Here is a 17,394-nt window from a genome sequence, read left to right as displayed (position 1 = left end):
TGCTGAGCTGAACGCCACCCCTCGCTGGGCTTGGTGCGGAGGTTGAGCCCAGCGGGGTGCTGAGATTCGGGCCCCAGCTGGTGCGGAGGAAACTATAGACCAGTTAGCCTAACGTCTGTCGGGAAAATGCTGGAGTCCATTATTAAGGAAACAGTTGTAGGACATTTGGAAAAGCATAATTCAATCAAGCAGATTTTATGAAAGGGAAATCATGTTTGACAAATTTGCTGGAGTTCTTTGAGGATGTAATGAGCAGGGTGGATAAGGGGAAACCAGTGGATGTGGTGTATTTGGATTTCCAGAAACATAGAATATAGGTGCAGGAGTAGGCCATTCGGCCCTTCGAGCCTGCACCACCATTCAACATGATCATGGCTGATCATTCATCTCAGTACCCCTTTCCCGCTTTCTTTCCATACCCCTTGATCCCTTTAGCCGTAAGGGCGATATCGAACTCCCTCTTGAATATATCCAATGAACTGGCATTCGATAAGGTAATGAGGGAGCTCGACAAGTTGGATGCAGAGAGGATATTTCCACATAAGGGAAACTAAAATTAGGGGGCATAGTCTTAATTTTAAATAGGCTGCCCCTTATTCTGAGATGAGGAGGAATTTCTTCTCTCTGAGGGTTGTAAATCTGTGGAATTCTCTGCCCCAGAGAGCTGTGGAGGCTGGGTCATTGAGGAGATTTCAGGCTGAAATAGACAGATTTTTGAGCGATAAGGGAGTAAAGGGTTATGGGGTGCGGGCAGGGAAGTGGAGCTGAGTCAGTGATCAGATCAGCCATGATCTTATTAAATGGCAGAGCAGGCTCGACGGGCCAAATGGCCTACTCCTGCTCCTATTTCTTATGTTCTAAATCATATCTCAGCTTAGTAAAATTGTCTTTCCCTCAATTGAGAACTTTTATTCCTGGTCTATCTTTGTCCTTTTCCATAACTACCCTAGAAGGGGGGTAGATGGAGTTGAGATACAGATGATCTAATTGAATGGTGCAACAGGCTCAAGAGGCTGAAGGGCGGGCTCCTGTTCCTCTCAAGCAGAGCCCTTTCATGATCTTTCATACTGTAGCCCACAAGCTCTGCTGGTAACCCCCGACATTGGATACATAACTGGTTGACGGCTAGAAGACAATGAGTGCTGGTTGGAGGGTTAAAGTCACGTTGGGGTGGGGTGTGGAGGGCTAGTACTGAGTGGGGCACCTCAGGGCTGTGACTGCTGCAGTTTCTAATTTACATTCATGACATGGATTCAAAACCTTAATGAAAATATGTCAAATTTGCAGCTGATACCAAACTAGGTGGAACAGTAGAATCAGATTAGCAATTACTGATGTAAATCTGAAGCCACAGTGGTCACAGCACTGAGCCAAGGTACTTGACAGTACATTGTTTCTTACATGTGGCATCAATCGTGGCTGTGGTAACACTCTTGCTTCTTGAGTCAGAACGTTGGGACTTGAGCAGATAATCTAAGCTGACACTACCTGTGCAGCACTGTCGGAGATGCTGTCTACTCTAAGAGACGCTAAACCAAGGCGCTACCTGCCCTCAGATGGATGTAAAAGATCCCATGACTCCTATTACGAAGAAGAGTAGGGAGTTATCCCCGGTGTCCTGATCAATATTTACCCCTCAACCAATGTCACTAAAAACAGATTACGTGGTCATTATCTCATTGCTCTTTGTGGGAGGCGCTGGCCAGGCCAGCATTTATTGCCCATCCCCAATTGCCCTTGACAAGGTGGTGATGAGACGCCTTCTTGAACCGCTGCAGTCCGTGCAGTGAAGGTACTCCCAGTGTTGTTAGGGAGTTCCAGGATTATGCCCCAGCAACGATGAAGGAATGGAAAAATATTTCCAAGACAGGATGGTGTGTAACTTGGGGAGGAGGGGGGGGGGAAGAACTTGTAGGTGATGGTGTTCCCATGCACCTGCTGCCCTTGTCCTTCTAGGTAGTCGTGGGTTTGGGCAATGCTGTCAAAGAAGTTGCTGCAGTGCTGGCGAGTTGCTGCAGTGCATCTTGTAAATGGTACACACTGCAGCCACGGTGCGCTGGTGGTGGAGGGAATGAATGTTGAAGGTGGTGGATGGGGGGGCCAATCAAGTGGGCTGCTTTGTCCTGGATGGTGTTGAGCTTCTTGGGTGTTGTTGGAGCTGCACTCATCCAGGCAAGTGGAGAGTGTTCCATCACACTCTCGACTTGTGCCTTGCAAATGGTGGAAAGCTTTGGGGGAGTCAGGTCAGTCACTTTCCCACTTGCTGCAGAATACCCAACCTCTGACCTGTATTTATGTGGCTGAACCAGTTAAGTTTCTGGTCAATGATGACCCCCAGGATGTTGATGGTGAGGGATTCGACAATGGTAATCCCACTGAATGTGGCTACACTCTCTCTCGTTTGAGATGGTCATTGCCTGGCACTTGTGTGACGCAAATGTTACTTGCCACTTATCAGCCCAAACTGGAAAGTCGTCTGGGTCTTGCTACGCGCAAGTTGTCTGCCGCCTTTACATTACAACAGTGACGACACTGCAAAAGTACATTGGTAGTAAAGTGCTTTGGGACATCCTGAGGTTGTGAAAGGCGCTATACACATGCACGTTTTTATTTCTTTGGAGATTAATGTCACGGTGGGGTAGGGAGGGCTAGTACCGAGTTGGGTGCCTCAGGGCTGGGGTGGCTGCGGTTTCTAATTTACATTTATGACAAGGATTCAGAAACTCCATGCAAGGAGGTCAAATTTGCAGCGGATACCAAACTAGGCGGGATAGTGGAATCAGATCAGCAATTACTGATGTAAATCTGAACTCAGTGGTCACTGCGCTGAGCCACTTGACTCAGTACATTGTCCTCCACTCCGACACAACTCCTAAGGAGTACTCTTCATTGTTTCTTACACGTGGTGTCAGCCATGGCTCACTGGTAACATTCTCGTCTCCGAGTCACAAGGTTGTGGGTTCTCTGAAATGGCCTAGCGAGCCACTCAGTTGTATTCAAGGCGGCGGCTCACCACCACCTTCTCGATAAAAATGAGGGATGGGCAATAAATGCTGGCCTTACCGGCAATGTACAGAACCCGTGAATTAATTGTTTTTTTTTAAAAAGTCCCACTCCATGGACTTGTGCACAAAACCTTGGCCAACACACTAGTGTAATACTGAGGGAATGCTGCACTGTTGGTGGTGCCGTCTCTTGGATGAGATGTTAAACCCAAGCCTCATATACTCCCTCAGGCGGGCGTAAAAGATCCCATGGCCACTATTTCGAAGAAGAGCAGGGGAGTTCTCTCGCGAGTCCTGGCCAATATTTATCCCTCAGCCAACGTCATTAAACGGGCTTTACAGGATAGATGCAGGGAGGATGTTTCCTCTGGCTGGGGAGTCGAGAACCAGAATGAGAGTTTGGCCATTTTAGGACAGATGAGGAGAAATGTCTTCACTCCAAGGGTGGTGAATCTTTGGAATTCTTTACCCCAGAGGGTTGTGGATGCTCAGTCGTTGAGTATATTCAAGGCTGAGAGCGACAGATTTTTGAATACCAAGGGAATCAAGGGATATGGGGATAGTGTGGGAGGGGGGAGATGAGGTCGAAGGTCAGCCATGTTCTTACTGAGCGGTGGAGCAGGCTCGAGGGGCTGAATGGTCTACTCCTGCTCCTATTTCCTATGTAATAAAACACATCATCTGGTCATTATCACATTACTGTTTGTGGGACCGTGCTGTGCCGACTGCACTTCTAAAAGTGCATGATTAGCTATAAAGCACTTTTGGATGTCCTGAGGTCGTAAAAGGCACCATATGAACGCAAGTCTCTTTCTTTATCCATTCTCAAGGTATAGGCCGAATCCCCACAGCTTTGAGTTTAATGAACAGCCTTTCGTGCCTTACGCCTGGAACAGATTCCTATTTCGGGAGGTACTCACCGAGTTGAGAGTGTGAACACCAAGGGATTCTCAGCTGGGCAGCACAAGCTGGTTGAAAAGTGCAACAGTTCACTGGCTGGTTTATTTTGAGTTGACATTTATTAAACGTTAAGAAACTGCTGGTTCCGAAGGTTAGACAGACAAATTAAATCTTTGGAAACTCTTCTAAAAACACTGAAAATAAATAAGTAAACTTTACCCGTCCGGTTGGACAATAATGACACATTAATAGCTAAAGAGGTTTCATCAGCGAAGGTTTGTACAAAACACTTATTTTCGTCCGCTTGAGGAAACGTGCCCGCACTGCAGAGCTCCTTCTGGCCTTACTGTGACGTGTAAACACCGGGCTGCTGCAGAAACAAGAGGGCTGAACCGTTTCAGTAGCCTGAGCAGAGAAAACTTGCTGGGAATATGCAGCAGCATTCATGAAAAAGACTGGACCCTTCATCAGAATTTTTAAAAACCATACATCTGTCGCAAGCGAAAGGGTTAAAGAAAACTAAATGATGGGGGGGAAAAAAACCCTGCAAGACCAGGACCCTCCCTCTCCTTTCATATTATTCAGTTCTGTCAGACTCAACATCTTCCAAATCGATGGAACACAGGAAGAGGAGGAGGCCATTCAGCCCCTCTGGCTGCCCCGCCTTTCATTCCGATGAAGATGGACGAGTCTATATCTGAAATGTCGACGCATCTTTACAGATACCGATGGAGCAGCTGCCTATGGCCGGGATTGTGTTTCAGCCCCCGGATTGTCTATTTCGATTTTTAAAATTTTGTGTTAAATACATTTTTTTTTTTAAAAAGTCAAAATTAATTAAAAAAGGTCTGGCGCACACCGAGAAGCAAAGCTGTGCACTTTACATCTAAACAACTGACGAGACGTATTCCTGAACTTAGACATAAAAATGTTTTAAATAAATAATTCAGCATCCAATTAAGAACAGATCAGACAAAAGCCCCGCCTTGATTTTATTTGTTAAACACGGTGCCCAGTTTAATCCAGAATGCCCGGGGCGGGGGGAAAGAAGGGGGAATTCTCAGAAAACGGACTTGCACCAATTCTTCCCAAAGGAATGTTCGATTTTACCAGCGTTTAATGATTGCTACTGGTCGTAAATCGCTTTAACTGTCACGGACTGAGCTCATTTTAGTCGTTTTATTTATTAAGAGTTAAAAGAATATATATATATATATTTTTTTTTTAATTAAAAAAATTATTATACCGCAACTAAAATATATTAATAAATCGCTTGTTCCAATTAAGCGCTGGAGGGGGAATTTTTTTTTTTAAATCCTGAAGCCTTGGGAGGTTACTCGAGAAGGTTTGGCGCCCGACTGCACACCTCTTTGTTCAATTAGAGGATTTTTCTACCGCGGGACATCATAAAAATTTAAAAAACGATGTTGTAAACTTTCAATGCGTACAATTCAAGATCATTCTGAGAAACATGGAACATTTGGTGCTCTTGGAATAAACATTTTTTCTTTTAAATTATGTAATTCTCAAAAGGGCTAAAGATGTACTTTGCGATTGAGTGTCTTCCTGTTTCAGACGAACTGTTTTGCCTTTTGAGGTGCTGCTTTGGAGGCCAGGTCCTTTGCCTTTTCTGTGGCTGCTAGTGCCGTTTCCTTTGCCTTCTCTGTAGCCCCCTTTGCCGTTTCTTTTAAAGTCTTGGTTGGCAGCTCACCTGAAGGAATGACAAAAGAATATACAGAAAATCAGTGACATACGGAGTTGTCTAATGTAGATGTTTGTATCTAAAAGTGGACTTGCTCAGTACTAATCTGAGAATATCTAAATGTTCCTGGCCACAAGGTAACATCTCAAAAAAAATCTCAAATGTTCACAGCCATAATTTAGATGAGTTGTTAAACCAAGATCTCGCCTGCTTGTTCCAGTGGTGCAGCTGGGCGTTTAACAACAACATAGAGCGCCTTTAACTTGGTAACACCATGGCACTGTGTGAAAAACAAGAATTCTCAGAACTATCACTTCTCCCTCAACCAATTCCACCAGAAACAGGTTAACTGGCCACGTTTCTCACTGCCGTCTGTGGGATCTTGCTGTGTGCAAATTTACTGCCGTTTGCCTACACACCAGCAGTGACCCGCACGTCGCGGTGGATCTATTGGTTGTCAAGTAGCCTCCCGCTATGCTGCCAGATTCCATGAAGTGCTTTGGGACGTGTTCAGAGAACATGATACGGATCTGTATGAATGCAAGCTCGTTCTTCTCTCCAAACATGGTGGGGTGAGGAGAGGAATCACTTTCCAGCAATGGTCACGCAATACAGACCAGGGACAGGGACTCATACATAAGAACATACATAAGAATTAGGAGCAAGAGTAGGCCATTCGGCTCCTCGAGCCTCCTCCACCAGTCAATAAGATCATGGTTAATCTTCTACCTCAACTCCAATTTCCTGCACTGTCCCCATATCCATTGAGTCCCTTAAGATCAAAAAATCTATCATCTCCATCTTGAATGCGCTCAAAGACTGAGCCTTCACAGTCCTCTGGGGTAGAGAATTGCAAAGATTCACCACCCTCTGAGTGAAGAAATTTCTCCTCATCTCAGTCCCAAATGGCTGACCCCTGATTCTGAGACTGTAACCCCTGGTTCTATACTCCCCAGCCAGAGGAAACATCCTCCCTGCATTTACTCTGTCAAGCCCTGTAAGAATTTTATGTTTCAAATGAGATCACCTCCAGTTCTTCTAAACTCGAGAATATAGGACTAGTCTACTCAATTTCTCCTCATAGGACAATCCCTCCATCTCAGGAATCAGTCTGGTGAACCTTTGTTGCACTCCCTCAATGGCAAGTATATCCTTCTTTAGGTAAGGAGACGAAAATTGAACACAATACTCCAGGTGTGGTCTCACCAGGACCCTATATAATTGCAATAAGATGTCTTTACTCATATGCTCAAATCCTCTTGTAATAAAGGCCAACATACCATTTGCTTTCCTTTGGATATAATACTATGTTTAATTTCTCGTTAGCCACAGTTGGACAACTTTTCACGTGGGGTTTTTGTGCCTTAAAGGAATGTATATTTGTTGTAAATTATGTATTCATTCATTAAATGCTGCCATTGCATGTCCCAATCTACCTTTGCCAACTCGCCCCTCATACCTACATAGTTTGCTTTGTTCAGATTTAAGACCCTAGTTTCAGATTGAACTAAATCACTTTCAAACTCAATATAAAATACTATCATATTATGATCACTCTTCCCTAAAGACCCCTTTACTGCAAGGTTATTAATGAACCCTTTCTCGTTGCACAATACTAGATCTAAAATCTGTTCCCTAATAGGTTCTTCAACATACTGATCTAGAAAACTATCCTGTATACATTCCATTAACTCATCCTCCACACTATCACTGCATATTTGGAATGCCCAGGCTATATGTAGATTAAAGTCCTCCATGATTACTATATTATCTGTGTTACATGCACCTCTAATTTCCCGATTTATACTCTGCCCTACATTACAACTACTGTTTGAGGGCCGATAATGTTTTCTGCCTCTTGGTGTTTCTTAGCTCCACCCAAACTGATTCTACTTCTTGATTTTCCGAGCTAAGATCCTTTCTCTCTACTGTCTTTATCCCGTCCTTTATTATCAGGACTACCCCATCTCCTTTCTGGGATGAGAGGGTTGTCCTGTGACGAGAGATTGAGTAGAATGGGCCTATGCTCTCAGGAGTTTAAAAGAGTGATCTCATTAAAACGTACAAAATTCTTAGCAGGGTAGATGCTGAGAGGTTGTTTCTCCTGGATGAGGAATCTAGAACCAGGGGTCACAGTCTCAGGATAAGGAGCCAGCTATTTAGGACTGAGATGAGGTGAAATTTCTTCACTCAGAGGGTGTGAATCTTTGGAATTCTCTGCTCCAGAGGATTGTGGATGCTGAATCGTTCAGTACATTCAAAGCTGAGATCGATAGATTTTTGGACTCTAAGGGAATCAAGGGAAATGGGGATAGGGTGGGAAAGTAGAGTTGAGGTATGATCTTATTGAATGGCAGAGCAGGCTCAGGGGGCTGAATGGCCTACTCCTATTTCTTATGTCCTGCAGGGATTCTGGCTGAATCAGCCTCTCACCAGGCTAGCCACTTTTTTGTTTGCCCTAGAACTTGCACTCCTTCAGGAAGCGCTGGGCTTAATTTAGAGAAGCAGTTTCAGTTCTGCCTATTCTTAAGATTAGTGCAACTGACTTCCTTTACTTATTTAAAAACAATGATATTAAGACTGTTTCTTTACATGTTAGTATGAAAGAGAGAGAGAGAGAGAGAGAGAGAGAGAGAATCACAGTAACGATGTAATATTGCAGCCAGAAACTCCTTTCTAACCTGCTCCTCTCCAGCAATGGAAGCCAGAAGTGATGCTGCAGGACTTGCAAACAGCCACCAGTGACCACTGGACCTTTTGAGGAACTTGGGGGGGGGGGGGGGGAAAGAGGGGTGGGAATGAAGTTTATTTCAAGATCAGCCTCGATCTTATTGAATGGCGGAGCAGGCTCGAGGGGCCAAATGGGTGCTGTTAGGACAAGAGTTACGTTTTAAGCAGCGCCTTAAAGGAGGAGAGGGAGGCGGTGATGCAGAGAGGTTTGGGGAAGGGTTCCAGAGTTTAGGGCCCAGGCAGCTGAAGGCATAGCCGCCAGTGGTGGAGCGATTAAAATCAGTGACGCACAAGAGACCAGAATTGGAGGAACGCTCCCATTTCTTATGTATTTAACGAGGCTGATTTTCTGATAACTTGCTGCCAGAGTGTGTCTCACCCTCTGGGAGCACAAATTGGAAAAGGGGAATTCAGATTTTGAGGCAGTAAGGATGGAGGAGGGAGGAGAAGGAGGAGGAGGAGGAGGAGGAGGAGGGTTCCAGCATCTAAAATTGAAATGCAGCGTTCTTTATAGAATTTGTAGGTGTCAAAAGAGCATAAGTCATTTTGCAGAAGTGGAAGAATGTGCAACTCAAATCACCGGCAAACAACTGCATGAAATCGCACTGTGGGTGTTTCTTTTAAAAAAAAAATTCATTCTCAGGATGTGGGCATCACTGGCAAGGCCGACATTTATCGCCCATCTCTCGAGAAGGCGGTGGTGATTCTATAACTGCTCGGTTATATCTGCTTGATATAACCGAGCAGTTTGCTCGGCCACTTCAGAGGGAAGTTAAGAATCAATCAGCTCTGGTGTGGGACTGGAGTCACATAGGCCAGAGCAGGTGTTGTTGGCCGGCCTTTCTACAAAGTTGGGCCTTTGGGTGTTGCGTGCACAAACTGCTAAAACGAACACGCTCTGAGAACTCGGCGCTCCTCCAATTCTGGTCTCTTGTGCGTCCCTGATTTTAATCACTCAATCATTGGCGGCCGTGCCTTCAGCTGCCTGGGCCCTAAACTGGAACACCTCCCCAAACCTCTCTGCATCACCGCCTCTCCCTTCTCCTTTAAGGCACTGCTTAAAATTTACCTCTTGTCCTAACAGCGCCTTATGTGATTCGATATCAGAATTGGTCTGATAACATAAGAACGTAAGAAATAGGAGCAGGAGTAGGCCATACGGCCCCTTGAGCCCGCTCCACATTTAATACGATCTTGGCTGATCTGATCATGGACTCAGGTCCACTTCCTTACCCGCTCCGCATAACCCTTATCGATTAAGAAACTGTCCATCTCTGTCTTAAATTTATTCAATGACCCAGCTTCCACAGCTCTTTGAGGCAGTAAATTCCACAGATTTACAATCCTGAGAAAAAATATCCTCATCTCAGTTTTAAATGGGTGGCCCCTTATTCTAAGATTATGCCCCCTAGTTCTAGTCTCCCCTATCAGTGGAAACATCCTCTCTACATCCACTTGTCAAGCCCCCTCATAATCTTAAACGTTTCGATAAGATCACCTCTCATTCTTCTGAATTCCAATGAGTAGAGGCCCAACCTATTCAGCCTTTCCTCATAAGTCAACCCCCTCATCTCCGCAATCAACCTAGTGAACCTTCTCTGAACTGCCTCCAAAGCAAGTATATCCTTTTGTAAATATGGAAACCAAAATTGCACGCAGTATTCCAGGTGTGGCCTCACCAATATCTGTAACAACTGTAGCAAGACTTCCCTGCTTTTATACTCCATCCCCTTTGCCTTGGGATGTTTTGTTACGTTGAAGGCACTACTGAAATGCATGTTGTTGAATGAGCAGCAATAACCATACGCCAAATCTCTGTGGGTTAAAGAGGCTGGTAATGAACACGTTAGCCATTGATCTGAAATTCCCCTTAAAGGGCCAACAAGAGTTACCTTTTTAAAATCAAATCTTAGAATAGGGACAAGGAATATTAGATCAAAGCATCACATTGCCCGTTCCCAAAAATCGCACCGTGTAATCAAATCTGATCCGGGCGATTCTATAATTACTTCCCATTTTCAAATTTACAGAACCACTGTAGCACCTTGACCTGCCCCCGCCCCACCCCAGGGAGATTTTGTAATAAAAGTAGGCCCCAGACTGACAAAGGAGACAACATTTTGAGATGTTCCCTAGGGGTAAGCAACAGAACCGTACAAAGTTAAGTGCTATATAGGGGAGGGGAGTCTGTATCTGAATAAGCTAGCTTGTAAAATGCATATAGCATCTCTAATTGCACCTGTTCCAAATACATTTGTACTCACCCACTAGCACAATAAATAGGCACAGTCCTGTGCTAAATTTAAGCAGTGGAGTTAAGAAAGATTCAATTTATTAAAAAAGGTATCATGCAATACAATTGTTACAGTTTCAGATTACACATTCACAAGACATTCTACGCCATTTAAATAATAATCACTCCATTGTTTAATTGTATCAAATCTCAGAAGAAACATTATACTTAGCGCTAATTAGTATCTCCAACAGTAACCAGCTCCTTGCTTTGGTGCACAGAATAGCTGACAGGTTGCCATTATTGATTCAACCTCCTTCGGTTGTCCTGGCCAATACTTATCCCTCAATCAACATAACAAAAATAGATTGACTGGTCATTTTCTCATTGCTGTTTGTGGGAGCTTGCTGTGCGCACATTGGCTGCCGCGTTTCCTATTACAACAGTGACTACACTTCAAAAGTACTTCACTGGCTGTGAAGTGCTGCTTTGGGTCGTCCTGAAGTTGTGAAAGGCGCTATAGAAATGTAAGTCTTTCTGCCTTTCTCTTTATAACAAGGGCTCCGTCTTTCTTAAAAAGCAAAGCTTAACTTTTAAAAAAAATACAGCACTAGTTTTTTCCTCCTGCTCTATTTAGTCATTAATTTAGGACAGGACACATTCTTCAACAACAGAATAATATTATACCACAAAGTGCAGCTGAAGACAGCAGAGGTTAACAGAGAGGTTGTAAAATTCATGTAGCATCTCTAATTGCACCTGTTCCAAATGCATTTGTACTCCTGAAGGGACCTGAAGACATATTTCAGGTATGGCACTAAAAGAAAGAAAAAAAAGACTTGCATTTCTACAGCGCTTTTCATGACCCAAGGACGTCCCGAAGTGCTTTACAGCCAATGAAGTACTTTTGAAGTGTAGTCACTGTTGCAATGTGGGAAACGCTGCAGCCAATTTACGCACAGCAAGCTCCCACAAACAGCAATGCGATAATGACCAGATATTTTGCTTTTTAATGATGTTGATTGGGGGATAAATATTGGCCAAGACACAGGGGAGAACTCCCCTGCTCTTCTTCGAAACAGTGCTGTGGGATCTTTTGTGCGCACCTGGGAGAGCAGACGGGACCCTCGGTTTAACATCTCAGCCGAAAGGCAGCACCTCCGACTCCCTCAGTGCTGCATGGGATTTTCAGGCTAAAGCAGAAGGATGTCAAGATTCCAGGCAAAGCACATTTTCGGTTTCACTAGGGCGGCCTTCCTATTATGGTCATATAATGTTACGATTGTTGCTTTGACGGGAGCAAAGAGCTAAAACTGAAGATCCCTCCAGCTCCGGACTTCCTGGCACAAACCCAATTTTGCACTACTTGATGTTCACAATGTGCTACTGCCGAGAGCTCGGGAAGAATTGCCGTGGTGCATTAAACCAAATTGTACAAATTTGTGGCGTGTCGCCTAGTCTTTATGCCCATCAAACCACGAGGAACATAAAAGTGCACAATTCTACCCATTTACTATTATGAAATGGTAATTTCACAAGTACAAAATGGGGATGTGAATGAATCTACGGAAAGTGTTAACTAGAAAAGTCTAAAGCTTGTAGAGGGTAAACTAACCCTTTGTGGAATGTTTAGAGATCTTTTATAAAGGTTTTTTTAAAAAAACGCTGAGTCATATTTACCCAATGTCTTTGATGTTGGAAATTATTTAATGGTAAATAAATTGGATTTGTAGTTTTAGCCTGTACAAAGCTGCCTTGGCATGTGTTAACCCTTACGTAAAATTCCAGCAATAACTTACATCTGGGTTTTGCTTCGTTCAGTCAACTGGAAAAGGATAGAAGCAGATTTCAGTTTATACGATGCACAGCCCACTAACACAAACCATCAGTCCGAGGGGCAAAATCTGTTGCAAAAGCCCAAATCAACAATAACATCTGCCTCCACCATTGCAGTCAGAATAGATTTCAGCCCTGGCTAGTGTGATCTGAAAAATATTCCAAGTAACGCTTCACTGACATAACCATCACTCATGGGTCATGCACCGTCGTGTCACACATCCAAAGATTTGACATTCCACGCTGCCTGTCGCTTATCCTTGACTGAATGGTTATGCTTTGCTCCTATAAAATATATTGGGATTCTGAAACAATGACCGATTTCCATGACTTGGGGAATATGAAGCTACTTTGGAAAAACAAATTTGCAAAGACAGGCGCTGGGAAGAATACGAAAAAGAATGTTATGAATAATTCACATACCTTGCAAATTAGAAAGTATATATTCAAATCCTTCCGTTGCTTTTGTCTGATTTCTTCTAAATCTGGCAAGACCAAATTCCTATCATACGCAAAAAATTATACGTTATTAAAACTCCAAACACGCACACTTTAGTTTTGCATGAAGAAGCTCACTTCCAAATGTGTTATTTTGAAAGGTGTTCGGGCAGGTGGGGATACCCACAAGGTCCCAATGTGCAGAGGCCTTTAGGAAGCTGCTTATTTTAGACGAAGGATTAGTTTCAAAGGCTAATCCTGGGGAAACTGATCTGAGATATCACTATCCAGCAAGCTTCTGATCATGCCAATGCAAATCAACAATGAGCGAGCCCACAGGCACTTTTGCACACCGCTTGACTTACACTTTTCAAATGGAAATCCAATGATAATTTCTGCCCACATAATCTCGATGCTTTCTCCCTGCCCTGCGGAGGATGCCCTGCTGGTGGATGGTTGCGAGTGGGGACCTCACTCAAGTGGTTGCAATTCTAGTTCGAGCCTGGATAGTGTTGGCGGGCTATTCAATTGTTAGTCAGGAGGACTTGCATTTATATAGCGCCCTTCACCGCCACCATACGTTCCAAAGCGCTTTACAGCCAATGAAGTGCTTTTGAAGTATAGTCACTGATGTAATGCGAGAAATGTGGCAGCCAATTTGGGCACAGCAAGCTCCCACAAACAGCAATGTGATAATGATCAGACAACCTGTTTTAGTGATGTTGATCGAGGGACAAATGTTGGCCAGGACAACAGGGAGAACTCCCCTGCTCTTCTTCAAATTAGTGCCGTGGGATCTTTTACATCCACCAGAGGGGGCAGACGGGGGTTTAACGTCTCATCCGAAAGACGGCACCTGTGACAGTGCAACACTCCCTCAGTACTGCCCTGGTGTGTCAGCCTAGATTTGTGTGTGTGTGGGAAGTAATGCAATGTAAAACAAATGTCTATACCAAAAAACAGTCTCTGCCAATGTGATAGGAGCTGTTTTGGTGTCAAATGTCTGATTACACTCCTGTGAAGCGCCTGGGGACATTTCACTATGCTAAAGGAGCTATACAAGTGTAAGTGGTTGTTGTTTGCATTTGTCTGACAACATTTCACGGACCGTGTCTCCAGTATACCTGATCGAAATTGCTAACAAAAACTTCTGCAATTTGAGCACTAATGAGGCAACAGCCCTAAAAACAATCCTTCCCAAACCTCCAGGCCCTCAAGCTTTAATCAGGAGAGGCCAGTGAATTCTGAACGATAAGGGAGTGAAGGGTTATGGGGAGCGGGCAGTAAAGTGGAGCTGAGGCCACGATCAGATCAGCCATGATCTTACTGAATGGTGGAGCAGGCTCGAGGGGCCAAATGGCCTGCTCCTTTTTTTTTTATATGTTCTTATAAAAATCACGCATACACTCGCCAATGATAGACCGTTACCTGAATTGCCCGTGAAAAGCCAAATACATTTGAAGTGATCCATGCCTCACGCTGCACTTGGGTCCACGACGGATTTTCTTGATTGGGAATATATACACATTTTTCCTCTATCAGCTGAAATTAGCAAAGAGCGCAGTTTCAAAAGTTTGAAATTGTTGAAACTTTTATCCACATGGGACGAAACAACTGCATTAACTGCAAGTCTCAACTCTGAGCTTTCAGAGAACAACTTTTCTCATGATCTTACTTTTTGTATCATGTCTATTAAATGTTGCTCTCTGGAGTTTCGAAAAATGAGAGGTGATCTCATAAGATTCTGAGGGGGACTGACAGGGTAGATGCTGAGAGGTTGTTTCCCCTGGCTGGAGAGTCAAGAACTAGGGGGCATAGTCTCAGGGTAAGGGGTCGGCCTTTTAAAATCAAGGTGAGGAGGGATTGCTTCACTCAGAGTTGTGAATCTTTGAAACACTCTACCCCAAAGGGCTGTGGATGCTGAACTGTTGAGCATATACAAGGCTGAGATCGATAGATTTTTGGACTCGAGGGGAATCAAGGGATATGGGGATTGGGTGGGAAAGTGGAGTTGAGGTCAAAGATCAGCCATGATTTTATTGGACGGAGGAGCAGGCTAAAGTGGGCCTACTCCCGCTCCTAATTCTTATGTTATTACATTGCAGTGATTATAAACATATTACGTGTTATGGGTGGGGCAGCTATACCAGTTAGTGGTGCCGCACTGGTGTTCTCGTTTGGAACGTATTCACTAATAAGGCAACCGCCCTAAATACAGTCCTTTCCAAACCTCCAGGCCCTCAAACTTCAATCGGGAGACGACAGTGAATAAGAAATACAGGCAAATAAGGAATCAAATTCGGATATGCCCGCACTTACACTACCAATGCGACACCTTCCCCCTGCCCCCTCCTTAATGTGTGAAATTCTTTACATAACTGCTTACCTCTCCCTCCCAGATCTTGCCATCCATCCATTCGGAAGGAAGGCTCTACATTGTGGAAAGAAACTGGCCTTTGAAATAACAGTCTTTGGAGATAGTTTTCAGCCAGTAACAGAAGGCTAATGATTGCCAAGTTATGTCAGTGATGTTGCCAGTGTCTGCTTGGCTCAGTTGGTAGCACTCTCGATGCTGGATCAGAACGTTACTGGTTCAAGCTCCACTCCAAGACTTGTGCACACAGATCTAGCACCATCCAGTGCAGTGATGCGGGAGTCTAGAGGTGCTGTCTTTCAAATGAGACATAAACCCTGCCCTGCCTGTCCAGCTGGATGTACAAAATTCCATAGCACCCTATTTTGAAGAATACCAACCTTCATTCATCAGCCAGCATTACTGAAATAGATTATCGGGTCATTTATCCCGCTTTGTGGGACCTTGCTGTGCATTAAATTGGCCATTGCATTTGTGAATCTGTTGAGTGGTTTTGACTGAGGGATGAATATTGGCCATGATGGCTGAAGATCTTCCTGCTCTTACACGAAAGTGCCGTGAGTTCTTTGATTTCCATCTGAACAGGCAGATGTGGCCTCTGTTTAACACCTCATTCGCAAGGCAGCGCCTCCAACATTGGATGACCCCCTCAGGATCAGCCGAGATTCTGTGCTTGAGTCGTGGAGTGGGCCTTGAAGACACACAACCTTCTGACTCAGAGGGGAGAGTGCCAGCACCGAGTTTGGTATTTACATTGTTCACCATCACAATTGAGATTAAACAAAACAACTCTTGGATTTTTATTCTGGTTTCATTGCAATGGATAATTTCCCCCAAGAAGCAGAAAAGTAGCACTCATCAATGACGTAGAGAACAGCAAGTGTGATCTCAACCAGGGAATAGCTAGCACACTTGAAGGAGAAGGCAGCACTTACCATGAGGCGCGTGTGGTTAACATTCTGTGTTAAAGTGGTAAATGTTCGGTTTTGAAGATCGACTATGGAATCTTCGATAACAAAAACAGATTGTGCCAGGTTCGTGGGGAAGATCATTTCCCCCCAGCGGGGCAGGCGATTCGTCTTTGTAAACAGACGCCTAGAAACCAGCTTGTTGTCAGCAGTCACTTCACGGTAAATCACATCTTCAGTTAATACGTGTTTGCTGAAACGGAAAAAGGGGTCCTTTTTGGAATTGCTGTCACAACGTTTCTTTTAATTCAATCACGGGATGTGGGCGCTGCCGGCATTGCCAGCATTTATTGCCCATAACCAATTGCCCTCGAAGGATGAGAGGGGATCTCATAGAAACATGAAATTCTGACGGGACTGGACAGGTTAGATGCAGGAAGAACGTTCCCGATGGTGGGGAAGCCCGGAACCAGTGGTCACAGTCTAAGGATAAGAGTAAGCCATTTCGGACTGAGATGAGGAGAAACTTCTTCACTCAGAGAGTGGTGAACCTGTGGAATGCCCTACCACAGAAAGTTGTTGAGGCCAGTTCGTTAGATATATTCAAAAGGGAATTAGATGTGGCCCTTACGTCAAAAGGGATCAAGGGGTATGGAGAGAAAGCAGGAGTGGGGTACTGAAGTTGCATGATTAGCCATGATCATATTGAATGGTGGTGCAGGCTCGAAGGGCCGAATGGCCGACTCCTACACCTATTTTCTATGTTACTATGTTTCTATGTGAGCCGCCGCCTCGAATCACTGCAGTCCGTGAGGTGAAGGATTTTCCTGGCGGTTTAATACAACGGAGTGGCTGCTAGGCCATATCAGCGGGCAGTTAAGAGTTAATCACATTGCTGTGGGTTTGGAGTCACATATAGGCCAGACCGGGGAAGGGTAGCAGGTTTCCTTCCCCTAAAGGACATTTTTTACATATTTGTATTTAAATTGACTAGAATACATTTACGAGCAGTGTTTTTTAAAAAAAATGTTTTGACTGGCTCTATATTTGAGTAGAGCTGCAGAACACCAAAGGGCAAAAAACGTTAGTGGGAGTTGTGTACAGACCGCCAAACAGTAGTAGTGATGCTGGGGAGGGCGTCAAACAAGAAATTAGGGGTGCATGCAATAAAGGTGCAGCAGTTATCATGGGTGACTTTAATATGCACATAGATTGGGCTAGCCAAACTGGAAGCAATACGGTGGAGGAGGATTTCCTGGAGTGCATAA

The 17,394-nt window shown here is 44.3% G+C and overlaps 1 protein-coding gene across 2 annotated transcripts in view; it reads right to left on the bottom strand.

The window, feature by feature from the left end:
• Window positions 1-17,394, bottom strand: part of LOC139262453 (PRELI domain-containing protein 1, mitochondrial-like) — a 59,116-nt gene that overhangs the window by 17,452 nt on the left and 24,270 nt on the right. Inside the window, exons 3-6 of one of the 2 annotated variants that reach the window (XM_070877648.1) lie at window positions 16,154-16,379; window positions 14,273-14,386; window positions 12,830-12,908; window positions 5,453-5,616 (exon numbers count right to left, since the gene is read on the bottom strand). In XM_070877648.1, coding sequence (XP_070733749.1) covers window positions 5,477-5,616; window positions 12,830-12,908; window positions 14,273-14,386; window positions 16,154-16,379 — 559 coding nt within the window. In that variant the 3' untranslated portion in view covers window positions 5,453-5,476. Of the gene's footprint in view, window positions 1-3,974; window positions 5,617-12,829; window positions 12,909-14,272; window positions 14,387-16,153; window positions 16,380-17,394 lie in introns of those variants that run through there. The other variant, XM_070877642.1, reaches the window with a different exon arrangement.

The sequence above is a fragment of the Pristiophorus japonicus genome, chromosome 1 (genome assembly GCF_044704955.1).
Source record: "Pristiophorus japonicus isolate sPriJap1 chromosome 1, sPriJap1.hap1, whole genome shotgun sequence".
Taxonomy (NCBI): Eukaryota; Metazoa; Chordata; class Chondrichthyes; family Pristiophoridae; genus Pristiophorus; species Pristiophorus japonicus.
The sequence above is the reverse complement of the archived record's forward strand: the minus strand, read 5'-3'. Positions and strand labels throughout refer to the sequence as shown.